The sequence below is a fragment of the Rhinolophus ferrumequinum genome, chromosome 13 (genome assembly GCF_004115265.2).
Source record: "Rhinolophus ferrumequinum isolate MPI-CBG mRhiFer1 chromosome 13, mRhiFer1_v1.p, whole genome shotgun sequence".
Taxonomy (NCBI): domain Eukaryota; kingdom Metazoa; phylum Chordata; class Mammalia; order Chiroptera; family Rhinolophidae; genus Rhinolophus; species Rhinolophus ferrumequinum.
The window spans coordinates 38,693,649-38,720,901 of NC_046296.1; the positions used below are offsets into that span (position 1 = coordinate 38,693,649).

At 53.0% G+C, this 27,253-nt stretch overlaps 1 protein-coding gene across 1 annotated transcript in view; it reads right to left on the reverse strand.

Annotated features, from left to right (window-relative positions):
- The window catches only part of TTC7A (tetratricopeptide repeat domain 7A), a 111,249-nt gene that overhangs the window by 52,702 nt on the left and 31,294 nt on the right, over positions 1–27,253 (reverse strand). The window contains exons 6-11 of the mRNA XM_033124425.1: positions 17,025–17,103; positions 16,093–16,250; positions 15,385–15,448; positions 6,231–6,368; positions 4,574–4,657; positions 487–591 (exon numbers count right to left, since the gene is read on the reverse strand). Of these exons, the coding sequence (XP_032980316.1) occupies positions 487–591; positions 4,574–4,657; positions 6,231–6,368; positions 15,385–15,448; positions 16,093–16,250; positions 17,025–17,103 (628 nt within the window). The remainder of the gene's footprint in view (positions 1–486; positions 592–4,573; positions 4,658–6,230; positions 6,369–15,384; positions 15,449–16,092; positions 16,251–17,024; positions 17,104–27,253) is intronic.

Below are 27,253 nucleotides of genomic sequence, written 5' to 3' on the forward strand. Positions count from 1 at the left end.
ACTCATCTGATTTCAATTTGGACTGATTTGATCCTAATTTTATTACCATGTAATCTGAATGCACATAATTACTATAATTATGCTGCTGAGAGAAACAGCTCCTCCATGGCGGGAAGACCTAAATTTAGGGCTTCCTGGCAAGGGCAGCTGTGGGCTGGGTGGACTCACAGACACCTCAGAGCTGGCAGCCTTTGGGAGCACAGATGCCCTCCCCCGCCCCACCTCAGTGTGACAGGTATGTTGGGTTTCATTCCAGCGCAGGGCTGAAGCCCCTCTCAGGAGCCCTGGGGTCAACGAGACCACCCTCGCTGCATGCTCCAGCTCATACCACCACCCTCTGTTTGCTGCAGTGCTCAGCCTGGGTGGGTGTCTCCTCTCTGCTGGCACCCACATACCAGCCCCCTCTCAGACCCACCTGCTGCCATCCTCCCACAGGAAGCTGCCAGGACCTGGGCCTTGTGCACCCTGCCCCCGAAGCTCACTCACCCAGTGCAGGGATCCGATGCAGACCTTGGCAGCCATCAGGGGCACAGTGGGGTCTGAGGGCCGCAGCTTTACACACTCCCGCAGCAGCGACACGGCATAGGCCGACTGCAGAAGAATGAGCAGGTAATCCCGTTACTTGCAGCCCTAGGTCAGAACAGACTGGGTGCCTCGTGCATACATTGGGAAATTTCCAAATTGCCAGTGCTTGCTAGGCACTCCTTTCCTCTCTAGAGCAAGGTTCCTCCCGTGCCTCAGGTGCCTCATCTGGAGAATGGAGGCTGTGACCCTTGCCCAGAAGCGATGGGATACCAGCTAAGGTGACAACAGACGAAAGCTCTTCAAAAGGAATTCAAATGTGAACCACAGAAATTTTAGAGGTAGAAAGGGGCTCTCTCAAACTTCTGAGTTTAACACCCTCGGGTTAATAGGGGATGAGATGAGGCCAAACCCACATGGCGCCTTGACTGGTGGTGCCGAGTGGGATGGAAGCGTAAAGGCTGGCAGAGAAAGAGAGAAGGCAAAGTGGCAGAGTCACAGAGAACCTCTAGACAGGAATCTAGGGATCCCCTAAGGCTCCAGGGCCTCAGCCATGGAGACAGGGACAGACTGGACCTGCTGAAGATGGTCCAGTAGTGAACGGAGGCCAGAAGGGGAGAGCATCCAGAGCCGGGCAGGGTTATTACTAATCCCGTAACGAGAAGAACACCAGCTAACACTTATCTATAATGGCTCTCACTATGGACCAGGCACTGCTGCAAGTCAGAGGGACAAATCTGGTCCTCTGCCTACTTTTGGAAATAAAGTTTTATTGGAACCCAGCCACGCCCATTCATATATGTATATGTGTTATCTATGGCTGCTTTCATGACGAGAAGGCAGAACTGAGTAGTTCCCACAGAGACTGTTTGGCCTGAACAGTCAAAAATATCTATTATCTGACCTTTTACAGAAAAAGTCTGCTGACCGCCGTTCTAAGTGCTTTATAAATATGAAGTCATTGAATTTTCACAACTCTCCTTTGTCGTAGGTGCTGTTTCTATTCACAGACGAGGAAACGGAAATACAGAGAAGTGAAGTAACTTGTTCAAAGCCACACTGCCCATAAGTGGATGCGTTGGGGTTTGAACGGTGGCTGTATGAGTAAGCTCGTAACCACCGGCCTATCTCACCTTTGTCGTGACTTCCTTGGCCAGAGAGGTCCCCCCACTTCCCACCCCACACACATACTCCCTTAGGGCTGGAACCTTTTGAGTGAGTCCAATGCTTTTCCATGAAGCTCAGCAGTGACCCCCCCGCCCCCCACCCAATGTGTACGCTCCCCTTCCTGTGTGAGCCCCAGGGAGGCAGGGACGTGTGTCTGTAACTATGGTGATTCCCACGTACTGGACCTTCCTGTGGGCTGAGCTCCCCAGCACTGACTAGCTCTCACCCTCCCTGGCCACTCCAGTGGTCCTGCTGAGGAAATGGGGGCTCTGGGAGGCTCACTTGCCACAACACGGTGTGAGGGACCGGCAGATGAGACGTGGGACCCCACTTGTCTGTGTGTACCCTGGACCCCCGGCCTCTCTCAAGCTACCCGTCCTTTTCCCACCATTTAAGGAAGAGGTTTTCTCAGCCTGGATGTGACAGATTTCCCTGGGCTCTGGACTCAGGCTCATTAGGCCAAGTCCAGGTATCTCAGCAGATGGCCTGCTCTGTGCCCAGTACTGGGCCAGGGGTCGTGCAGTCCCTGTGGGAGTGGGAAGACGCCGTGGCCCTTGGTGATCAGGAGCCCAGAGAAAGGCTGCGGAGAGAAGACATGCCACCATCTCCCAAGGCTCTCTTAGAAAACAAGAGGTTATGAGACCAAGCACACGAGGGTGTTAGCAAATGACAGGCTCCAGCAGGTCGGGAGATGGCACGGGGTGCCCCACGTGGGCTGAAGCAAAGGGTGCTGTGTGAGGGGCTTGAGGGACCTGTCAGGCCATGCACCTCCCCCTAGACCCTCTCCTGTGAATGCCACTCGCATCGCCTCCACCACTGCACGTCTGGCTACACACCCCAGCAAGCCTCAGGCCTTTCCTTGGCCCCCTCCCTGGCTGCTGACCTGTGCATCCTGGAAATACAGGGTTCTCTAACTCTGACCCTCCACATTCCACCCCCACCCAGACCACAAAACACTGCTATTTAAGGAGCCATCTGAGGACTCCACAGTCAGAGCAGCCAGCTTTTTTTTTTTGTCATGCTGGTTACCTAGCAACGCAGCCAATGTGATTGCTGAGGAGACCAAGAGAAGGAGCGACCTAAATCATGACATGGAACGCATCCTTTCTTCCTGCAGGTTAAAGTGCCATATATATTTCTGTCGGCCTGGCCTCACCTTCTGGAAGACCTTCTAGGCACAACTGCAGGTCTACAACCTTGATTTTTATGTTAGGATCTTGGCGAAGGTGAGGTCCGGCCAACCAGGCCGAGTGATCTGGTTGAGTGTGGTGTAAAGTGTGCTTCGAGAACAATCTGCTGCACCCAATGCAGAGGTGGGTGTAACCCAGTGTCTCCAGCCTGTGGGGCCTCACATGTGAGGAGCTCACCAGTTGCCCCAACTCCCTGTCTATAAGCCCATTCTCGTGTACACCTTGCTGGTCTGTGAAGGAGCAGGGCCGGGGCAGCAGCTCCCAGGATCCCGGGATGTGCCAGGCTGAGTGTGGACCTCTCTGAGCCTGGCTCTTCTCAGTAAGGAGGTAGAAGACCTCATAACTCCCAGACTAAGATGATATCTTCTTCTGAGAAAGGGGGCCACCCAGGAGCACCCCAGAAATTAAACTAACTCCCGTGTCTGATGCATTCTTTGAGGAGGGGTCCCGTTTTCTTTAGCATCCCCAAGGGGTCTGGGACCCACAGAAGAGTAAGAACCACTATGGCCCTGGGACCTCTCCTCCTGGTCTCTGTCACTATTACAAGACCAGGGGCATTTTCTGTTTCCCACAGGCAGGAAGCAGCTGTCACACGCCACTGTGAGCTGTCTGCCCAGGCTCCAGGTAAGTAAGCTCCAGCCGCCACTCCTTCCCCCAGGCCTTGCCCTATCTCTATTCTGAACTCTCCCTCAGCCCTGACAAGATCCCACTGAGCACAGAGCCAGGGTACATCCTGTTGTGACTTCAGGGTGCTCTGGGAGGTGGCCAACATGATGGGGGAAGGGGAAGAGGTTTAGGAAGACAAATACCCAGTGGGGCGGGGGCAGACAAGGCTCCCCATTTGATTCTCGGCTGTACTTCCCACCTGTCAAGCTACAGCACCTGCTCTTCTCTCCTCTCCCTGCCAGGACCCGGCCTGTACACCCTCCATTTGTGGAGGAGGCACTGGCAAGCCTGGGAGGGCCCTCCTTGGGGACGGCTGTGGGGCTAGAAATGGCAGGTGGCACAGATGGGCGGGGGGAGGGGGCGAGGAATTCCCTCAGCCCCGCGAAAGGGCCCTGGGTGTTTACAGCTCTTGGAATGATCTGCGAGCTCATACCACCTTATTTCCTGACTTCGAAGCATCTTCAGCTCCAACAGCCCCAGCACCCAGCCCCGGAAAGCTTTTCCTTTCATGTCACTGCTTAAAATAGAGGCTTATGTAAGTGTGATTCTCATCCGAGGAAAAATGAGGGCTTGGTGGGTGGAGAGCAGATGCAGCCCTGAGACCCGGGATATGGTCAGCTCCTGATTCGTGGGCAAGTCCTTTCCTGACTCCACGTCTGGGGGCAGAAGGAGAGCTACAGCCCAAATGGGACCACGTTCTCCTCGCGGGAAACCATGCTCCACATCTGTCTCATTCAGTTGTAGCCATCAGTTCACCCACAGAAATGATACAACGCCCCATGCATACACGTACCTTCAGTTAAAACACGCACAGACTCACTTGCACACCTGGCACATTTGTAACTCACACGTGGACATCGGATTCCCACTGTGTGGCCCTCCCGTGCCCTCACTCTCCTGGAGATGAAAATCAGCGACCAGACGACATTTCTGAATCACCACCCGCCTTCCCCCACCTCCAGGAGGGATCCGAGGAGAGCAGAGCCCCCTGAAGGCGAGTGTGCAACCCCAGCACAGCAGCGCCTTACCTTCCCGCAAGCCACCATGGAGAGGGCCACTTGGTACCAAAGGTGGAATTCTCCAAAGGCAAACTTCATGGCTCGCTCCAGGCACTGTGGAGAGGGCGACAGTCAGTACTTCCCCGCCAGGGTCCTCTCACCCCCAAGCCACCCGTACCTTCCACTGCCCAAGTCACTGCCCGCAGGAGGCTGCAGGAGGCTCATACTTGGTTCCTGTCAGAAAATTCTAGGGCTAACCTGTCTCTGCCTCAGGCAAGCTATGTGACCCTGCACAAGTATCTCACCCTCGCTAGCCCTGGATTCCCACCTCCATAACACATGAATGACCTCATAGAGTGATGGCGAAAAGCAAATGAAATGAAATTTGTGAAAGTGCTTTCAAAATGTAGAGATCCAATTAAAATAACAGCTGGCATTTATTAATATTGTGCATGGTGCTACTCTCAGTTTTTTACACATATCAACGCATTTACTCCTCCCAACAACCCTGTGAGGTAGGGGTCTCTAATTACCCCCATTTCACAGATGAGAAAGCCAAGGCTTGAATGACTTGCCTAAGTCACAAGGCCAGTAAATGGCAGAGCAGACTGACTGCAGAGCCCATGGATAGAACACTGCCCAAATGTAAAGGTTCCTCTCCACCCCGCTATTCTCTAGGCCCACCGGAAAAAATCTACTGCTCTTCTGGCCTATCCAGTCCTGGGCAACCCCAAATCAGGGGCTGCCTAATGAGATCCCCACACAGACACTTTCAGGTGTTAGAGGCAGACACAGACACCGCCAGCATATGAGGACAGGATTCATTGTGTGGTCATGGTTGGGGAGGTGAGAACAGAGGTGAGGGATACGGGACCAGACAGCACGCACTTGAGTTCCATGGCCTGGGTTCACATGCTGGCTCAACATGCACTCCCTGCGCCACCTTGGGGGACAAATCCACCTCTCTGGGCCTCGTTTTCCTCATGGTAAACCCGAGAGACAACCAAGTATCTTTCCCACATTAATGAGGGGATTATCTCAGAAAGCAACTTGCATAGTGCTGGTGTGAACAGGGGCTCAGCACATGTCACCCTCCCTCCTTTCAGGAGTCCCCCTAAACACACAGGAGGAGACTCTCCTGCCAAGAGGCCCAGTTCTGTCACAAGCAGACAAAGGCCCCCGAGCCTCCTTAATCTCAGCCTCGATTTGAAAATGTGTGTGTGCCATATGCACTGTAGGCAGGGCAAAGGAGAGGGGCAGCGTGGGGGCCTGGTGCCCCACCCCGACCCTGGAGGGGCACAGTCCACTGAGGGTCTTCCCAACAGAATGGGGGTGTCTGTCTACCCATCTCAGAACCCTGCCAGGAGAGGCAGTCACAAAACAAACCCCATCCATTTCTGGGGGAAACTGAGGGGTAGAAAATTTTCCTCTTTTGCTCCTCTGTACAACGCCATGGGTTCTTTCAAAAGAAAAACACATAAAAACATTAGCAAAACTAAACAAAACAAAACACGCTGCCAGTGAAGGGCAGCTCTCTCGGCACTGGAAATGGAATAGTTCCAAGCCTGGCCTCCCAGAACTGAGCTGTCCTCCCTGGTGGAGGCAGGGAAGGGACCATGGAGGAGGCGGCCCCATCTGATTTCCTCTGTGTGCCACCTGCGTCCTGGGTGGGGTGGACCAGCCGTACCTCAGACAGCATGACGTACTGCCCCCTCCTGCCCAGCGTAATGCTCAGGAGGTCGTAGATGGCCGCCGCATTCTGCAGGCTCGCTGCGCGGTCTTCCTTCTGCTCTGGCGCCCGGCTCAGCACCACATCCCGAGTAGCCTGTGGGGGGACGTGTTTTGGGAAAGAGTGAGGGCAGAAAATAAGCAGGTGCCTGGTCTCCACAGAGCCCCTGCTCATAGACCCAGTGACTGTCACCCTTTCACCGCTGACCCAGGCCAGGCAGGTGGCCACACTCAGAAACAGCCAGAGCCTTTCCTACCCCCACAAAGACCCTCTCCAAAGACAGAAAACCTCCACGCTCAGTCCAGGTTGGGGTGAGGGAGCAGTTCTGAGGGCTCAAGCTCCAGCTAGTTAATGTTTTATTCTGAAAAATCTTGAACCTACAGGAAAGTTGCAAGAATAGCACCACAACGGTAAACCCAATTGTTAATGCTTACCACACCTGTTTGTCTCTCTCTCTCTCTCTCAATAATAACACTAATGATAATAATGATGACGATGATGTCAGTTAAGGCAACATGACCTTTTATCCCTAAACAGAAGAAGACATCCTTTCTATAACCACAACAGGAACGCCAAATTCAGGGAACGTAACACTGGTGTTACTATCATCTAATACCGACTTGTATCCAGGTTTTGCCGCCCATCCCATTGATGGCCTTTCTCGTTTTTACTTTTTCTCATTCCAGGATCCAGGATCATGCCTCGCACTCAGGTGCCATGTCTCTTTAGTGTCCTTTCATCTGGAGGAGTCCCTCAGCTTTTCTGTCTTTCAGGATTCCGGACACTGACATTTTTGAGGCGTTAGACCCGATGTTTTGTGGAAGAGCTCCTTGTGTGCTCATAATTGTCCACTCACAGAAAGAGCTTCAGAGAATACGTAGAATTGTCTAGAGCAGGTTGGTGGCTCTGCTGTTTAAGTCACGGAAGGGAGCTCAGGCTGTGGGCCTCTTCTCTTCCTCTGCGGGTCCCCTAAGACCCTCTGAGAGATGCTCCTGTATGTCCTCCCCATCATCCCATGTCTGTCCTTGACTCCCTCCAGCCATGGAACTCTCCTCTCTGTTCCTCTCCAATAAACCTCCCTCAGACTCGGGGCCTCTGTGGTAGGCATCCACCACTCTGGAGTTTAGTAGCTCGGAGCTGCCAGGTGGCTGCTCAGGGAGGGGAGGGTCCAGGGAAACACGTGCTTTAGGAGTAGGTGATTCTATGCAATCTGAAGGAGGAGCTCTGTCTCACCAAGCCTGAAATCTCACCATCAGGGATTCTAGACACTTTTGGTCTGTGACGTGGGGCATGCACTGCTCCCCCGCCGCCCACCTCCCCAAACCCAAGGACAACCACACCCTGGGGACTGCACTTGGGATGAGGAGAAACTGAATACGCATTATGGGAGTCTCTGAGTTGAGCAGCAACAGGGCAGGGACCAGGCTGGGGATAACCATTTCCGCCCTCACACACATACACAGACACACGCTGAGGGCTGAGCTGACGCAAAGCTGGGTTCTTCCACCTCTTCTCCCCTCTGCCCAAGGGGTCTCTTCCCAGAATACCCTTCCCTCTGTAGAAGGGTCAGAACTCCCTCCATGTGTTAGGACTCACCCTCCTCTAGTTCCCCACACAGGACCTCAGAACCAAGGACTCGGCCTTCCTGAAGAATGAAAGGAACTGCTGGCCCTGAAAACCCAGATCCCACTGGTGACATGCAGACAATCCTTCTCCATCCACAGATGGTCCTCACATCCTCCCTTCGGCCAGGACTACTACCCCCTCCTCCAGGTCAGGTGAACACACACCCAGCTGGTTCACCAGTTCTTAGGGCAGGGACATGTCTCTAGCCTCCCAGTGCAGGCTCACACACAGCACTTTCCTCAGCCCACGTGTATAGAATGAGTGACATCTGAGAAAGATTTGCGGGCCTGGTGTGGGCCTGGTGTGAGGTTCCCAAGTGGCTGCAGAAGCAGAAGCCCAACGGTCTTCAGTCTGTGGGCTCCCGTTTTCCTGCTGTGCAGGACTGAAGAACATTCCCATAGAGGCTTCTGGAAGCCCAAATGCCTTTAAGACCCAAGGAAGTGACTCACCCATGGGGCATTTCAGCCAGTAAGGCAGGCCAGTGGCCAGGGGTCCACAAAAGGTGAGGGCTGCCCACCGCCACCATGGACGTGGACCGGCCCCAGGAGAGGGTGCCAGGAAGCCAGGAGATTCCCAGAAAGACTGAGCCCTGGTGCCAACCTGGTAAACAAGAGCCAGTCAGGACCTCGATAGGGTTAAGGGAGAAGCGTGGTGAGGGAAAGTGCCAGAGAAATCCCCCTCCTTCCTGGTGAAATCCACCCACACAAGCACCAACAGGAAGGGAGAAGAAATTTTAAGGAGATGCTTGGCAGGAGCTATTTCACTGAGCTGAAATCCCAAAACTTGCTCTGTGCCTGGCCATGTTCGTCCCTAATCCCTCACCTCCAGCCTTCACCTCCAGCAACTCCCCAGCGCTGGCCACCCAGCATGAGGCCCAGAGACACGGCCTCCACTGGGCAGCAATGGCCGGGAGGGGTGTTAGCCAATGGGTGGATGGGAGATAGTCTCTGCCCTCAGCAGCAGTATACAGGCACATACCACGTGGAATCTGAGCTAGAATTCCAGTGGGAGAGGGGTGCTGATGGAGAGGGGGCAGGGCAGGCAGCCTGCAGGCTGGCTTTTCTGTGGGGCGGAGGGAGAAGCCTGGCTAGGTCCACCTAGGATCTGGGGACCTGCCCATGCAGACCAGTCTCATTCAGGGGCTGGTGAGCAGGGAGCTGTCACTAAAGGCCTCAGCTGATTGGCCTGTCCTTGAAGAGGAGCCGCTGCCAGACCCCCACTCCCCCAGGATAAAGTCTTGCCTCCTTTCTGTGGCTGCCATCCCAGGCCCTTCACCATGAGCACCACCCTCGCCCCACCGCCAGCTTCTCCTTCCCTTCAGCTCCCAAGTCCTCCCCAGGCCACATGGAACTTCTGGAAGCTCCCTATCCTCACCACGGCCTGGCTTTATTCCCTCTGTCAACTTGGGCACCTGTGGCCCCTCACAATCCAACTCGGGTATGTGCCCCTTCTGACCTATCTTGCCAGATGAGGCTGGGACCCTGCATCCTCCCCCAACACAGGGAACACACCACAGCCCACACACACCCAGCTGGTTCACCAGTTCTTAGGGCAGGGACATGTCTCTAGCCTCCCAGTACAGGCTCACACACAGCACTTTCCTCAGCCCACGTGTATAGAATGAGTGACATCTGAGAAAGATTTGCGGGCCTGGTGTGGGCACTTCCTACTGTCCGCCCTAGACCTTGACCTTTAAGAGAACAGTGTCTCCTAAGGTGGGCTTGGTGGGGGAGAGAGAGGTGGATTTCTAGCACTGAGCACGAATTAGGTTAGAAGAACGGGAACAGAAGAGGAAGTTGCAGCAGCATCCCTTGGCTGGGGGACTGGGGCTTCCAACAGGCAGGCAGCAGGAAAAGTATCTTCTCAGGGGTCGTCAGGACTTGAAGCCTGTGCCAAGAGGCAAGTGTGGTTCCCCAAAGGAAAGCCAAAAGCAGAAGTTGCGCAGCGGTTGCTATGGCTTTGGGGCAGGGCTGTGGTGAAATGCTCCAGTGCTTGCCGGGCTGTGCCTATGTAGGTAACCATGACAACAGGGCGGGGTGGCTGAAATAGGGCAGGAAGAAGGAAGCAGTGGTAGGGAGCAACAGGGTAAGAATTCATTCGCAGCTCAGGGGCCAGAGCAAGCCTCAGAGAACAGGACTTCAGACACTCTGGGGACGTCAGGGCCCTGGCCTGCGGCACTCCAGCTGTCCTGCTCCCTCCTCCCCTGGACTCACCATCCTCAAGCCACATAATGCTCCTAGTTCCATCAGTAGCCGGCCTTGAACTAGTCTCAGCCACACTCTTTTCCTTCCACCATTTAAATGGCCTCACTTGGCAAATCCTCCAGATCAAATATAGTAGCTTCTAGAAGCTGAATTTTCATGTCCATTATCTCATCTGGCCTCACAGTGACTGCATGGAGGGGCAGGATGAAAACACTATGGCCGCTTCGCAGATGCGGACACTGACCCCCAGAAGGTGAACTAACTTGTGCAAGGTGTGAGGAGTCAAGGGTGAGCCTGTAACGGCCAGTCCAAGGAGGCTTCTGCTGTCGCGTCCTCCTCTGCCAGCCTGGACTGACCCTCTGGTGGCTGCAGGGTCCTAGATGGCACTGACCTTTATTTCTGCCCAGCCCTAGCTCTCCTCTTTAAACCTGGACACAAACAGGATAAGAGAAGGAAAAGGAAAGGAAACTAACCTGTGGACACTTTGTAAGTCGCCTCTCACTAATTCTCACAATGACCTTCTCCATGTACTACTGTCCTAAGACTGAGGCCCAGAGAGGTCAGGATACAGATTCTGGCTTTATCCCCTGGCTCTTTCCTTTACTCCAGGTGCCCCCGAGGAAGTGTCCAGCAGGCTCGTCCAGGCCATCAGAGACCCTGGCATGGCTCTGTTTATGGGAGGACCAAAGCAAAACCCAAGGCCGGGCCTTCCCAACCACACCCCCAACACTGCTTCTCTGCAAACTCCTTGGGCAACGTGGCCAGGGCCCCACTCACCCATTCTCAGACAGGGTCTCAGGGCCTGCTGTGGACACCCCACAGCAATCACCCCGGAAAGGAGTCTCCTGGCAGCATCTGTACCGGGTGCCTGCCCCTCCTTGGAGGACACTGTCATGTTCCGCTTGTGCTGTCATCCCCCACTGGCAGACATAATTACCACCAGCTCTCAAGCTGCCCATTCACAGAGCCAAGAAATAACATGCTCTGTGACGTGTCCCATCTACCCATTGACCCAGACCGGGCCCACGCCAGCCCCTGCATCCGGCTCCTACAGCACAATTCACAGCTCTTCCTGCCAGCTAGGGCGAAAGGCTCTCTTCCTCTACTAAACTAGAGTGTTCTGAACTGGCAGTGTGATCAGACCCTTTACCATCGCAGCCCGCAGCAGAGCGGGGCCTTGTGTAAGAGCAAACCAGGTGCCAAGAGCTGGAACAATCTGTGCTCGTCTGCTGAGTCCCACATGGAATCAAGCCCAGGAAGAACTTTTTTTTTTTTTTAACTGAATGGTATCCTCAAACCAATTTTCTCCGAACTGGATCTGAACCTAAATGTTTTTTAAAATGACAGAGTCGGAACCAAGTATTTATCAGGAGATAATGGACATGTGTTGAACACCCACAATGTACCAGGCACCTTCGTGTTCATTTTCTTACTGAATCCAGCCAAATTCCTGCAAGAGAGGCCTTAATAGCCCCATTTTACAGACAAGAAAACAGAGGATCACGAAGGTAAGAAACTTGCTTAGGTCACATAGGTTGTTAACAACAAATTCAAGAATCAAGTCGCCAAAGCCGGACACTGTATGTGGCTCAACGTTAGTGTGTTAACCTGCAGGGTCCCAATTCCCAGAGGCGCCCCCTACCCCCACCCCCCATCACTCACCCCCAGGCCTTTCTGCCCTTGCAGTTCCCAAGAGCCTCACACCAGCAGCCACTTCTCCAGCAGCTGAATGAACAGGGACCCAAGGATTTACTTTGCTGTCGCACATGTTTTTATGCCCTAGATCAGTATTTTAGAAACGGCCAAGATTCCCATACCTCCTGGTTCCCCAACTGTTGGAAGTATCAAGCTGGTTTCCTTACGTGGTTCTTTAAAAAAACTAGAATATGCATTTGGGGTTCAGCAGATTAGGGTAATTCTTTCTGATCTGGGGACCAGGGTTTCCTCCACGTTCCTGGACACAACTCCCCCAGGTGGGAGGGAGTACCTCTGGGCCAGGGGCTGTGAATGAATTGTTCCCCACGGTATTGCTAACGCTGAGCATGGCCTGGCACGTTGTAGCTGCTCAGACAAGATTGGAAAGATAGAGGAGATGGATGGATGATGGGTGGGAGGGTGGAAGGATTTTAAAATGCTCTTTTGGCCCCAGAGACTCCGAACTGGTTCCAAAACAAATCTTCAAGCAGTTATAGCTCATATCCCTTGCCTTTCTGTGCAAGCATTGGTAAGATTTCTATTTATCTCTTGAAAGACAAGGAAGGGCTCATTTATTCTGATCACAGTCAGCCCATAACAGAAAAACAAATCCAAGGTACCAGCCCCACACCCAGACCCCATGCAGACTACTCCTCTGAGTTCCAAACCACAACATGGGCTGAGGTGCTCAGGAAATGTGCAGATACCCCTGACCGAGCGGCTGCTCTGGCGATCCTGGAGGTGGAGAGCAAGGATGATGCCTCCTGGGCTGGCTGTGCTGGAAAAGCTTTCACTGTAGCATAATAAACGCGGCAGGTATTAGGAGAACCCAAGTAGTGGCCATGGCAGCCAGCTGCTACTCTAGAGGTTTCTCCCTCTCATCTGCAGCCAAACCCAGGCAGCATCAAAGGGAGAGGAGGAAAACCCTGCAGGTATGCGAAGGCGGACAGGTCAAGCAGGAGCCTGGAAGGCTTGCACAGTGACACCCACACCTGCTTGAGAACGTGCCTGCGGGGGGAAATCACAAGTACAAGGGAGAAGCCAGAGGCAGTCTGGTCACTCTGAGAAACTGCTGCGAGCCATAGCCACCAGATTCCAGACCCCAGGTGGGAAGCCCTCTGTAGATAGAGACCCCAAAGCTAAGTCCATCACTAAAACTCTCTCCCAAATTCCTGACGTTTCTAAATGTGTGACAGGCTGAGTGTGAGCAAGAGGAAACAAACCAGTCAGCCTGGGAGATGTGCCTCCTCCCAGCTGCAAGGCACTCAGCATCCAAGCACGTCCTCTGCTTTGTGTGGCAGGGAATTCTCAGGATACCGCCTGGCCTGCCGGCCCAGACCCCCTGGGGCTCCTGGGCAGGCTGGCCAGCCACACAGCCTCTTGAAAAAGGGAAAGAGCTGCTTGGAGGAAAACCACACATACAGGGAAATTCACCTTGGCTCCAAGTGTGGGCCAACTTTTAATTTTAGTAAAAGGCCATTGTCCACCTTGCTATAGGGCAGCTTGAGGATCTGGGTAGGAATAAACTTAATGGAAAGACGTCTGAACTCTGGTTCTGGGCACCCATATCAGGCAGAGGCCACAGAAAATGCTTCAGGAGACAGAGCCCAGCCTCAATCCCAGCATGTGATTTGGAAGCTATTTAGGGAGAGAGACGTGATTTGAATCATGACTGCAAGGATTATTAGAGTGTGACCTTGAACACTTGTCCTGGACCAAGACATGGGCCTGTCTTGGACCTTACTTATCTCATCTGTAAGATGGGACATATCAGTATGAGACCAAACCATGTGAAACTGAGTTTTCGTATGGCTTAACATAATGCCTACCTATATGACACAATCAGCTTGAAACCTCATAGAGAAAGGACCTAAGAAATGTTCCTGTTTTTACCTTTGGACAACCCCACCTGTGGACCACACGTAACCCTCAGCACAGGAAGGTGACAATAATGACCTGTTTCCCAAGACTGGTGACTTCAGTGTAGTCTCACCTTCGGGTGGAGGAGGTGGGATGGTTAACCGAAGTGTGTATAGGAGACAGTGAGGGGTACTGGTCTATGTCTGAGGTTCAAACAATTAAAAACTGGGGTTCAGTCTGTGGTCAGAGTGAGGATCCTTTTTCTATGAAACGCATATTGTTCTCCCGTGAAAATCAGAACTGGCACTTGGCACTTCTATCTCCACATGGGGCTAACCAGCTAGATGTCCCTTCCTGGCACAACCAGCTCCCTCTCACAATCACGCACCCTGCAAACCTTTCAGGACCACGACCCAGATCCAAACGTCCACAGCCCTTCATGGGAACTCTCACATCCAAATGGACCAGGCCTGGCTGAGGAAGGATACAGTCTCTCGCTGTCCCCTTCTTCCCCCCGCCCGCCCAGTCCAACATCCCTCCTTCTATTTGTGGGAGGACCTGTTGAACTGGAGGGAGCCCACTGACCAAAATTCTCTAAACAAGCCCTGGCATCACACGGTCCCAGGTATCCAAAGGAACATTTGTTTCTGGCTGTTCAGGGATCCAGCTTGTGGGGTCATGATTTCTTAAAGTCCATTTCCACACAATGCTGTCAGATGCATCATTTTAAGAAACCTAATCTCAACCTGAGGGGCTCAGCTCATAAACTCTGAGGGGCCCTAGTCGGAGGACTGCCCCACACCACGCCATGTGGACGGCACCTCCACACGTGGCTTCTGCCGCTCCTGTCCAGCCCTCCTCCACCTTCCCTGGTGACCAGTCCAGGGTATGCTTCATCTTGCCATCTCCGTGACCACCCAACCACACCTCTCTCCTTTGCTGAGCCTCCAAAGCACATGCACGTGTGCGTGCGTGTCCAACACACAGGTGCTTTGTCCAACACACCTTGTTGGATAACCATTGCTGGAAAACCATTGCTTTGGTTTTCCAGGGCATGCAGACACTGGTACTCGGGCTATTTTAGTAGTCAATTAATTTATTGCCCACCCCCCTCACTAGAACGTAAGCACCACGAGGGACTGACTTTTCTGTTTTGTTTGCTGCTGCAACTCTGGCGTCCAGAATAGGGCCTGGCACAAAGTATATAATGCTCGATAGTTTCTTGAACAAGTGAGTTCCTTCTGTAGGCACCCTTACCTCTGGGAGGTACTATCACCTTATAGGTAAGGAAACTGAGGCTCAAAGGGATGACGTGGTTTGCCCAGGGCTCTCTCAGCTAACAAGCGGCAGAGCTGGAACCTGAACCCAGGCCTTCTGCCCCGAAAGTGTATGCTCCTTCCCCTCCCTTATGTGGGTCACACACCCAGCATGGAGCTGTTCAATGAGTACCACTGACTTGCTGATACCCAAATCTTGTAACCTCAGAAGAGGAGGGTGGGGTGTTAGCTCAGTCCCTACTCATTTGGGGGCAGAACACAGGTCCCCCAAAGGCAGCCTTGTGCACCTGACCCAAATCTAGCACGTGAGCCTCACCCCTGCGTGGGTGAGGCTGACCCTGACCCTGTTTCAGGGATATCCGTGGAGGCGGAGCTCAGCTGGGACCTGGTGGCCGGCGCCTGAGTCCTGAAGCCCCACCCACAAAGGCAGCGGAAGGCCCTGGAGCTTACCATGGACTCGCTGATGAGCAGCAGCAGGAGGGCTTCCTCAATGTTATCCTTCGGGCAGTAGAGGCTGAAAGACACACAGGGCAGCTTGGCTCCAGCACGGCACTCACGCAGCACCTCATGCAGCACGCCTGGCCTGCCACGCCTACCACACTGGCCCTTCTGCCCCGGCATCAGCACCAGCCCTGGTAAGGTGACCCTCTCCTACATAATTCACAGGCACCGGATACCACCTGCAGTTCTTTATCATGCCCCTGAGTTATGGATCTCAAAGGCAGTGGTGGGCAGCCAGGCCGGAAATACTGCAGGTGCTCCTGGGGAAGAGATGGCCCTTCTAGCACCCAGCAGGGCATGAGCAGGAGGGGCAAGCAGCAGGGCAGTGAGAGAGAAGCTCTGCCAGGCAGTCACAGACCCACCTTCAATTAGGGGCACGATCAAGAGAGCTGGTATTAAGTGAGACGATTAGGAAGGCAGGTACTCCCCTAATGATTTGTGTGGCCTGTGGATGCCTTATAGGAATCTCCTGCCAACCCCTCCCTGAGACCTGCCTTCTCTAGTCTATTTGGCTCCCGCTGATACTGAAGAGCCTGCTGGTAGTGAGCTGGGTGGCAGCTGGTGGAGTGCATGGGGCAGAGAGGGGGCTGCCCGTGGGGGCCGAACCCTGGGTGTGGGGTGAGGCTGGGGTGCTCCAGCAGGGCAAGCAGCGCTTACTTATCTCCTTCGTAGAGGTGAGGCTTCCGCAGGGCTTGCGTGATGAAGGAATTCTCATCCTTGCTCATGAACTCGGGCAGAGGGTGGGACAGGGGGCTCCAGTAGCACTCCTCACTCAGGGAGTGCAGCAGGACCCCCGCCAGGTGCTTGGCCGCCACCTGCAGAGAGGGAGGCCCTCAGACCCAGGCACATGGCTCTCCCCACACGGCCAGATCGCCCGCCTTACAAAGCGCTGTCCCTTTAGGAGGCCCAACCCCCCACTCCCAAGGAGCCCCCTGCAGCACTGAGGCTACCCCACCCCTTCTGTGGGCCGTTGATGCGCCTCCTTAATTTTGTATCCTCTCTCTTCTCCTAGACAAGAGGTGCGTTTCCTCCTCCTGTTGACCCCGTGGAGCCCAGCAGAGCCCAGCAGAATATTCACAGGCCCTGGCAGAGCATAAAGCCGTGGGCAAAGGCAGCTATCTACCAGACACCTTCCTGAGAGTTGACCAAAAATTCAAAAGTGCGAAGCAGCTCTGGCTCTGATTTGGGGTGAATGGAAGCCTAAGAAGGCAGGCCTGAATTGGGGCAGCAAAGCAGAGTCTAGGTTATTAGCTAAGATCATAAACAGATTCTTCGATATTAGCGCACTGCCTTGCTAGGAAAGGGAGGCGGTAGGTTTCAGTTCTGATCGGAGGCTCGGGGCCACCTGCAGTGCTACGAGAAGGACGCTGAGGGCGCTTCCTGGGCTCTAGGAAGCGGAGAGGATGCTGGGATGAACAACGTCTGCCACCAGCGCAGATGGGGAGAGTACAGCACGCACGCGGCATATCACCACACCTGATTCGAGGGATGCCCACTAGGACTTCTGCTGTCTCTCTCTGAAACTGACCCCTGAAGAAACCCGCCACGGCCGGCGCCCAGCACGCGGCCCTGGGGCCTGTCCGTCTCACCACTTTGAAGTTCTGAGTCGCTTTCGTCTCCATGGTCCGCAGCACCTCCCGGAGCTCCCGCATGCCTTTCACGATGTTCCTACGGGGAGACCACAGAAGCCGGGTCATTAGCAGGCAGTTCCCAATGGACATCCTCACCGAACCTGCAGACACCAGGCGCCTGCCTGAGTTTTACTGGAAAACCTTCAATAATTGGAATGGAAGGTCAGAGTTGTAGCACCAGGACCTAGAGGGCCAGGACATCACTCATCAAAACACAGAAGGATCTCTCTCCCCAAACCCCCTGACACTGAGCCTGGCTTCCAGTTCACCACCAGAAGGGGCCCGGGGCCCAAGATCCAGCGTTTCAAACAAGATGTTACGTCAGTCCAAGAGCCTTGGGCGGGTGTCACACTTTCTGAATCGAGTCAAGTCTCAACTCCTCCATCTTCCCCCGCCACATCTGGTCAACACTAGACTCCATCCTCATCTCTCAATCCCTGCCACCGAGGCCCCAGACTGGCCTGCATCACCTCAGGCCTGGAGAACCATGCTGGCCGGTCTCACCTCCTCCAGCCAGGCCTCTGTGCCTTAAAATAATTTTCAAGCTCTTTCAAGTACGACCCATAGTAAAAAAGACATTTGACATTGCAACCCAGTATATACACACACTTTCCTTATAAAAGCACAGAAGCAAGTTTCTCGACACTTTACCTATCTCAACTACATGCAATCCATTCTGTTTTCTATTTTACGTCTCCCCCTACTTTCCCCTTTTCAAAAATGCTGGCTGCAGTCCACTAAATAGATCTTGTAACCACGAATGGGTTGTGGCCTGCAGTTTGAATAACTACTCTCACCGCCCCTCGAGGGGTCTACCCGACATCCGTAAGTCATCTTGTTCCTCCCAGGCTGGCCCCTTTGTTGGCACCCTCAACACTTCCAGAATCCAGTTCAGGCCTTCAGCAGGCATCCCAGGGCTGTTGGGTCTGCCTTTTGCTTCTCCTATCTCGCCTCCCACCCTGAGCGACCAGGGTTCCCTATGTCAAGTCTCGGCACAGGCTTCTCCTACTGCTTTAAAAAGAGCCTTTCCCCTATTTATCCTTTAAAAACCCTTTCCCACATTACTTCCTCTTCGCACCCTTCCCAGAGGCCTCCCCAGGCCGTGTTACTCTTGCACCCTTTAATTCCTCTTCTGAAACAAGCATGACATCTTTTGGTCATTTTCTGTTTCCAGGCCAACGCCTCTCGCCCTGAGGGCTCCTGTCTTGCTCCTAAAGCTGGGCCCTCGCACAGCCCCTGCACACAGCACGTGCTCAGCCAGTTTCTGAGGACTGCTCCTCTCATTTGCTATAGGGGTTCCCTGGATCACACAGCACATAAGGAAAGCAGAGGTTGATGGGCCAGCAAATGAAGAAATGAAAGACCAGAGGGTAAAAAGCCCCAACTGGCGGCCAGGAAAGTCATACGAGCCCCTCCTGCTACTTTCATGCATGAAACAGATTCCTGAGGGCTTTGGGGCCTGCAGCCATAAAAGGACAGGTTTAGTGATCAAGTCCCTGCCTTCTGGGAGCTCATGTTGCAGACAAGTAAGCCCCCAACATGCAAACTGCCAACATTATAAACACACACCCTTGTTCGTAGGGTTGAGAATGGATACAAAGTTCTCTAGGATGGAGTCAGTCACAAACATCTTCCCTGGCCTGACAAGAGCTTCGGAAGAATTGGGAGGGGCAAGCAGGACAGGGCCCCACACCACCCTTAGAGATGGTTCAAGTCTGGGTGTTGCCACTGATGGCCAAGTGGTCCAGGAAGGCGGGCTCACCTCTAGGGGCTGTACCTGGTCTCCCCCTCTGTAAAATCAGGCCTTCAGTTTGGATCAGCATCTCTCAGACGTGTAATCTGCACACCACATTTATACGTTTTGCCATTAGCTACAAACCATCAGTGTCACTTTTCTTTATACGAGTCTTCTTTTTACTTCAGTAGCTATTTCACCTTAATCAAGAATACCCCAAATCATGGATTTGGTGTGCTAGTTTTTCTGGGGTTTTCTTCTACCCGATATTAAATACAGAAGGATTTTTTAAACGTTAGTCTGTGTATCCCTTAAAACCACCTTGTGAATCACTAGAGCTACTCATCCCACATTTTGAAAAACAAGTGGAGACCGCAGGTTCTCCAGATGTGGTCACTGGACCAGTAGCATCGGCATACCAGGAACCTACTAGAAAAGCAAACGCTGAGGCCCCCACTCCAGACCTGACCTGCTGAATCAGAACCTCTAGGGTGGGGCCCAGCAATCTGGGTTTTATCAAGTCTCCAGGGGTTTCCAACGGACACTCCAGTTTGAGAACCATTGGTTTAGCTGATTCTTATTGTCTTCCAGTTCTCCTGTGCTAGGAAGCCAGGTTCCAGAAGGGACAACCGGACACGGACAGCCCAGCTTTGCAGGCAGACCCTAAATCTGTAATCCTGGGAAGCAAGGCAGCCTCTCTGAGTCCTAGTCTCCCCGTCTATAGGAGGAAGAGCCCCGATTTGCTCATAGCGGTGGCAGGAAGGTGATTGTAGGAAAAGCCCCACGCAGACCCAGGCATGTGGTAGAGTTTACTAAATATTAGTTATTTCCCTTCCCTCTTCTAATTTGGGTCTTAAAGCCCGTATTACTTATGCCTTACTCTGCCACATTATGTGGCAAAGATGTTCAGGAGCTAATGAGAAGGGAGGAGGGGACAGAAATGCCTGAGAGCCTCCAGCTTTAGGTCCGTATTTCTCCTTCCAGCATCCCTTGCCCCTACATAGGACATAACAGGATTCCCTGGTAGACAAACCGTACCCAGGGACAGGCTGGGAGCCCCCACAAGTCCAAGTAGGAAACGTCTGCAGCAGACGCTCCTCGGTGCCAGTGAGGTCTCTGCCTTGGAAAAGAACCCAGAACTAGATAGCAGGCTACCACCAGGAGAAAGAAAAAAAGACAGGCTGCACGAGCTGTCAGAAGAGAGGAAAATGGCTGGCTCTGGGAACTCAGGTTGCCCGAGAGCTCTGCCTCAGCAGCTGGGCCAAATGGCCACAGGGTAAGGCAGGGCTGGCCCCTGGGGCTGCTCCAGGGCCCTAGGGCCTAGAGGAAGCTGGTGGCTCCTGGGACCTGTGGGTGATTTTCCACTCTGTTGGCTACCTGCCAGCCTCCACCCTGGCAGCCTGGCCCAGGCCACTACCAGGAGGCCAGAGCCAAGAGAAACTGTGGCCCCTTCTTACTCCAGTGCCAGGACTGTCCTCTCTCCGTGTTTAGTCTCTATGTCATCAACACTTAGAGTGCTCCCAGACCAGCAGCACTGGTACCACCTGGGGGCTTGGGAGAAATGCAGACTCTCAGAGACCCTGCTTCCCCCAAGACACACACATACAATTAAAGAATCAGAACCGCATTTTAATAAGATCTTATGTCCAAAAAGTGTGTATTTTTACTATTTTTTAATCTATAAGGGATTTTGATATTGAAATAAGCTCCCAGGAATTCCTAAGCAAAGGAAATAATCATTGTCAGGCATCTTTTGGGTAAATCCCAAATTTTATTGACTGCACGTAGAGAAAAACCAATGCAGAAGTTCCCGTGGGCAGACCTGCACAGAGAGCAACGCGGGCTTCCAGATGGCACTGACCTGGTGTGAAGTGCTGGAAATGCCCCTCTGCCTCAGCTCACCGCTCTGGGAGACAGGAAACCAGACAGGGTTTCTCCCACCAGCCTGAGCCATCCTGCCCCAGGTCTAAAGCTGCCCGTGCCAGGTAGCGCCTCGTGAGAGGGCACCTTGAAAGATCTCTTTGTTCTATGTCTCACGCTGACCTTTCTAAGCAAAGCTGCCTCTTTAACTTTATCCAAACAGGGCCTCAAACAAACCCTGGCACCGAATCAGGCTGTGTGTGGAGAGGCCAGGAAGCCATGGATTCCAACTCAAGTAATGCCTGGCTGGCCAGGAACAGAAAGAAAGAGGATGTGCATGCAGGAAGGAGGGGTGAAGGACAACAGTGCCCGGTGGGATGTGCAGGGAGGGGCAAGCCCCTCGGGTCCCCTTGTCAGCAGCGGGCAGTGGTACAGATGTTTCAAAATGCTTTGTCTCATGCAGGTTTTGCAGCTTCTGAGGAGGTTGGCGAGGCAGGCTTTGTTATCTTGGGCACCAGCACCATGCTTGGCACACTGAAGGCACTCAAGAAATCACTGTGGATAAATCACTCCCCCTTTTCCGAGGGGAACATTAAAGCCTGGAAGATGCCTGCCTTTATAGGCCATCACTTACCCAAGGGGAGACGTGGGCTTACCGTAGGCACCAAGGGGTTCAGCTTTTACTTCCTTTGAACTAAAAAGGCCCCAGAGAAAGACAACACCTGTTTTTTTGACCTGCCATGGTTATACTTTCCTTTCTTAGCCATTGGAGCTCCAGGACTCCCAGGACTCAATTGACTAAGCCTTTAGAAAGTGCCTGCTGCATTCCAGGAGTGTGGGCATCTCAAAAGGCATCCCACACATACTGGTGGAATGAACTAGAAGAAGGGATGTGTGAAAGGACAATCCTGCACTGTGATTTCCACAGTGACTTCTTGATTGTCCTTTTACGGCCCTGCACATAAGGAGCTCAGTCTGTTAAATTAGCTACACCCTTGATTTATTCAGAGCTTAGCAAAGTGTTTTGCACACAGTAGGTACTCAACAAAAAAATTTGGGGGGGGGGCTGTTAATTTGAGTTGAAATAGAGAATAAGAAACTGCATGGGATTTATGGCCGAATGGAACCTAAACAGACACTAGAACATACGACCCCGACAAGAAGTCCCTGTTTCAGGGCTGGCACTGCTAACTGTGTATGAGAGGTTTCTGGTCAAAGACCCAGAAGAGCACAGCCAATTGGCAATTCCCAACAGCTGGAAGGTTGACTTAGGAGATAAGATCAGGTGAAGTTCAAAGGTCATCTGGCAGGTGAAGTTCAAAGGCCACTCCAGTCACAGACCCACATCATCGTTTTTAAAAACTAAAGCTCTCTTGAAAAGCCTTTGAGATCTTGCTTCCCAGCAATTATCATCAGTTTGGTTCAAATAAACTTATAAAAATTCTCAAAACAACCACAAAACAAAACAAACGAAAACCTAAAGCTCTCTTCACTCTTAGCCTCAGAAAAAGGCTGTGACACTTCCCTTATGGGGCACTGAGGTTGTTCAGGCAAGGGGACCTTACCTTCCCAGTGACGTGGGGGATGGGCAGTGAGGGGCGACTATAAATGAAGGCTGTGCATTCAGAGAGGCTGGAAGCGTGCTCTCTCCAGTGGGTCTCAGAGGTATCCCTATGCCCCACAGCATGGCACAGACCACGAGGGGGCTTCGCTGGTGAGGGATTTTAGCTCCTGAATCCCCCTTAGAGCCATCTGCCTCCTGCCTTCCCCCAGGGCTGTAGATACTGGGTGGCTGATGAGAACAAGACAAAAGAGGACAGTGACCGAACACACCCTTCACCCTTCACAGTACCACTCGGCAGGGTAGGTTTTCTAAGGTACTTCCCCATTCGGCAGAGTCCTCCTCCCCCCAGAGCCACCTGTAGCTCAGGCTGCCTGAGCCGCTTCTTGACTCAGCACCTACTGGCAAGGTGAAGCATGTGTGTACACAGGCGTGAACACACACATACTCACAGCAGAAGGGGAGAGTGCTTTCATAAGGCTGAAAAACAACCTGCCAAGCTCCGAGGAACTCCCTTAGAAAACATACACATTCCCTTTTCTATTGTTTGGTTTAGGCATAATGAGCACATATTGCTTTAGTAATTAAAAAAAAAATGTTTTTAAGAACATGCACAAAACATATAGCCCACCTGGTTGAACACACATGGTTCAAGCTCACGCCCATCCCTGAGCCAGGCATGGGCTCTGCAGAGCTAGGCAGAAAGAAGAAAAAAAAACCACCCCCCAAAAAAGTGGCCCTTTGCCCACTCCAGGGGAAGGAGCTGAGTAGGCTCACGTTCAGGTTCTTGGGAGCCGCCCAGAGACTTGTTCCTAGTGAGGTCAAGGCCACCAAGCAACAATCAACTTCCCTGGCATTGCATTGCCCCGGCTCCCCTGCTGCTTCACCCCTGGAGCTGCTTCCTGCAAAGGAGAACCAAGACTCCCCCACAGCCAAGATCCTGGACCCAGCTGCCACTGCCTCCCCGCCTCCCACAACATGCCAGAAAGGTGCCCCCTCCTGGCAACTGGTATCCTCAGAACTGCCTGGAGCGAGGTTCCGACTGGAGTCCACGGCTGCCCTCTGGTGGCAGCAAGGGGAATGGAACCGCAGGCATCCCAGATCCCTGCCCTTTGGGAGCGTGCCTCCCAATTCATGATTGTCCTTTCAGGCCAGCACCTTCAGTCCCTGGTCAATTAGGAACCCGGTCATTAGCCACAGGGCAAGGCGCAGGAGTCATCTGGGGGAATTAACTGTTGGATCAATAGGGCAAGGCCCCTGGAAAAAATTAATGTCCCTCAGACACACTGAATGAGTAAACTGGGCAGCAGTTTCAGACTTAGCCAGCCGGAGAGGCCTAAGCTTCACCGAAGTTCAAAATAAAAGCAGCGCTGTCTGGAGCTCAAGCAAGCATCACTCACTTGTACAGTGGAGAACACCACACCCTTTAAATTTTGTCAAATCCTCAACTGGAGGGACAAGGCTGGGCCCTGGGTATAGGCACGGCTTGTAGCCATCTGGCTATCTGGGGGGCACAGCACCCCATTGTCAGCAGGAGCTGCTCTGGTCCCTCTGGAGGCTGGGTCCACTCCAGGCCCACATGGGAATGAGCTCCGGCTCTTCCCACTACCTCTCCCTGTTCCTTCTGCCCTACGGAACCTCTTCTAACACCCACGCAGCACCTCAGCTCCTGACTCCACTCCACCTGGCCCCTCGGGAGGAACTGTCTCGTCAGAGTCCCCGCAGCACCCGTACATCTCCTCCTCCCCAGGACAGAGCTCAGTCTGAAGTCTACATTTGGCTCCTTCACCGTCCGCACCCGCTGGAATGTAAGTTCCACAAGGAAGGACTGCATCCTGTTCCCAGCTCCAGCGGGAGCCCCACAGGGTGTGCCGCACACAGGAGGCTCTCAGACGCTGGCTGTGGAATGAACTGCGGGGCTCTTCCCTGGGCTTTCTTACCTTAGCCCCATTCCCCACTACTGGACATAGGGAAGCTTTCTCCCCTTTCCCCCAAACCCCAAAAGCCCATGCAAGTGGGGGTGAATTTAACCACCAGGAAACGGCCCTGGAGCCCGTTAAAGGACTTTTTGGCGCTGCCCTGGAGAAGACCTGATGTTAGGTATCTGGGTCCCAATCGCCCCGACTGTCTATTTCTTACACCTTAGGCTAAGCAGTGGTTCTCAACTGGGGGCGATTTTGCCTCTTACCCCCACCCCAGAACACTTGTTAATGTCTGGAGACATTTTTGGTGGTCACATTTGGGAGTGGGGGGAGCTACTGGCACCTAACAGGTGGAGGCCAGGGATGTCATTAAAACCTACAATATATAGGACAGGCGCCCCCACAGACCCAGTTCAGCAACAGGTTTGCTGGCAATACCACCTGTTAGCCCTGTGATTTTGAGCAAGTACTTCAACTCTCCTTTCTTCAGTAAAACGGAAGTATTATTAGTTCCTACTTCATAGCATTCTGTCTGGTATGCAGTAAGTTCTCAACAAATATTAGCTACCATTAAGAGGAAAGGAGTGAAGAAATTATTTAAAGCCCAGCTGGGCACACAGGGCTGCAATTCCTGCTTTACCTATCTGTCACATTCCGGGGCCACCTCTGGGCTGGATGTGGACCCAGGAAACCGACAGGGGAGCTGAGCTGCTACCTCGTGTCCTGGGGACTGCTGCTCACACTCAGGCTTTCAAATGCTTGGGCTATTTGTTTGGAAAGAAATGATGATTCAATTTCCATTCTTTATTTGGGAGGTGCTGAGGGTGGCAGAGTAGATCCTGGTTTTAAGGACTAAAATTTGTGCTTCAAGAGGAAAAGAGTTTGAAAGGAGGAAAGCAGAGTGACAGGAACAGAAAAGTAACGGAAATTACTTGGGCCTTCCTGGCGGGTGACAGTTGGTGAATGCCTCTGCCTACCGCTGGCACCACCACCACACACACACACACACACACACAGCCTGTGTGTGCAGATCGCAGACAGGGGAGGAAACAGGCCCAGTGTCTGAAGAGGGGTGGGACCAAATAGAAGAGGAGGAGCTACCCCTTTTGGGAATGGTGACTCAGGACCCAGACGGGCAATGAGAGCCCTGCATCGGCATACCAGCAATCAGCCCTGAGACTCGGAACCATCACTGGAGCCCTGTTCTTCTCCCCCACACCCCACAGGCTGCCCAGGCTGCCCTTCCACACCCCAAAATTGGAAAGGACATGGGTTTCCAGGCCCCTCAGATCTGAAGTTGGAATCCCAGTGAGTGAGGTCGGGCAAGTTACTCAAACTCTTTGAGCCTTTGTTCCCTTGTGAGTGAACTGGGTCACACGACCTTATGCACTGAGCACGTGGTCCAGCCTGGCACACAGGAGGTGCTTGATACCTGCTGGTCCCCTCCTTCCTTTCCTCCTGGCTGTCCTTGATGTTCACCTTAACCTCACCACACCTGCAGAAAATGCGGTGTGGGGAAGGGGAGCAGGCAGACCCAAGGGGTATAGATGGGAGGACCTCAGCAGAGGGGTGCTCAAAGTGTCTTTTCGTTTCCTCCCCCTCCCTGGACTCTCACACTCCTGCAGTAGGACACACAGAATCCCCCTGTTAGAGGGCAGGAAGCAGAGCCGTAGGGTGGAGAGGAATTCGCTCAGGGCCATTGAGTGGCCTCCACCGCCCAGGCCCTGTCCTGATGTCCTTTAGATGGTGAGGGCGCTCACCAGACTCTTCAAACCAGAAGCTGGGACCACACCTACCAGGCTCAAGCACACTCAGAGGAACACAGGTTAGGCTATGAGCCGCAGGGTCTTATTAATCCCAGTGTTCCTGCTGTGGGCAGGGTTGCCTAGTGGTTAAGAGTGTCAGATGAGCCCTGAACACAGGCTCAGCCCAGGACAAGTCATTTAGTTCTCTGAGCCTCAGTTTCCCACCTGTAGACTAGGGATGTTGGGAGGACTAAATATACATGCGAACAAAGTACTTAACAAGTGCCTGGCACAAATTCACTTAATAAGTCACATGTATTAGTAAATGAATATGTGTTGAATGAATAAAGGGGACCCAACACTAAAATTAGAACTGTCCCCTGTGCACAAAATCTACACTGTGGGACTCTCATCCAGAAGGACAAGAGCACCTCTTTTACAAAAGGCCTCGGGAGGAACGACTTCTTAAATCTAGAGCAGGCGTCAGTCAGCAAACTCTCTTCTATAAAGGGCCAGAGAGTAAATATTTTGGGCTTTGCCTACGGTCTCCATCTCAACTGCCCAGCTCTGTGGGTGAGACACTATGTAAACGGATGGGTATGGCTATGTTCCAATAAAACTTTATTTGCAAAAACAGGCCGTGCTGACCCCTGCTGCAGAGGTTCAGCTCCCCCAGGTTCACAGTGGGTTTCAGAAGGTGCTGACAAGTCTCGGGGTAACAAGTCTGCCCCTTCTTCCAAATCTCTGCAGGCAGGTGCTGAGGGCGGCATCTCTTATCATCCCCATTCATCCCTAAGCTACAACTGCAGACTGAGGCGTTCCCTGGGGGACGGGGAGAGCCAGGGAAATGGCAGTTTACAGCTAGAGAGAGGCAGCCAGCACAGCTGCATCAGCAGTAAAAACAGGAACCAGCCTGCTGGGCCACCGTCTCTCTTGAAACTGAAGTTCAGGAACTAAAAATGGACCAAAAAAAGCAGAAGGTGTAACTGGAGTAGAGGCAGCGTGCTTCCCAGTGTCTTTGTGACATCCCCCAAGACCCATCTCCAGGGTCACAGGGCGGTCTGAGGAGCCCAGGGCTCTAGGGCCAGACCCACCCTTGGGGTGGCGAGGGGATGACCCGCCTCTGCTCTCTGTGCCTCTCAGTCCACTTGTCCCAAATGGAGACCCCACTGCCTCCCTGGCCCAGCACTTAAGAAATGAAAAAGAGAAAGAAAAGCGAAAGGTGTAAAGTTCAAACATGGTACCATGTGCAAGAATCACCAGTCAAAAAATGTTAAATGAAAAAAAGGAATGAAGTAAAATTTAACAAAATAAAGCATACCAAAAATGAAATACGGGCTTCAAAGGGCTCCAGTCAGTCAGAG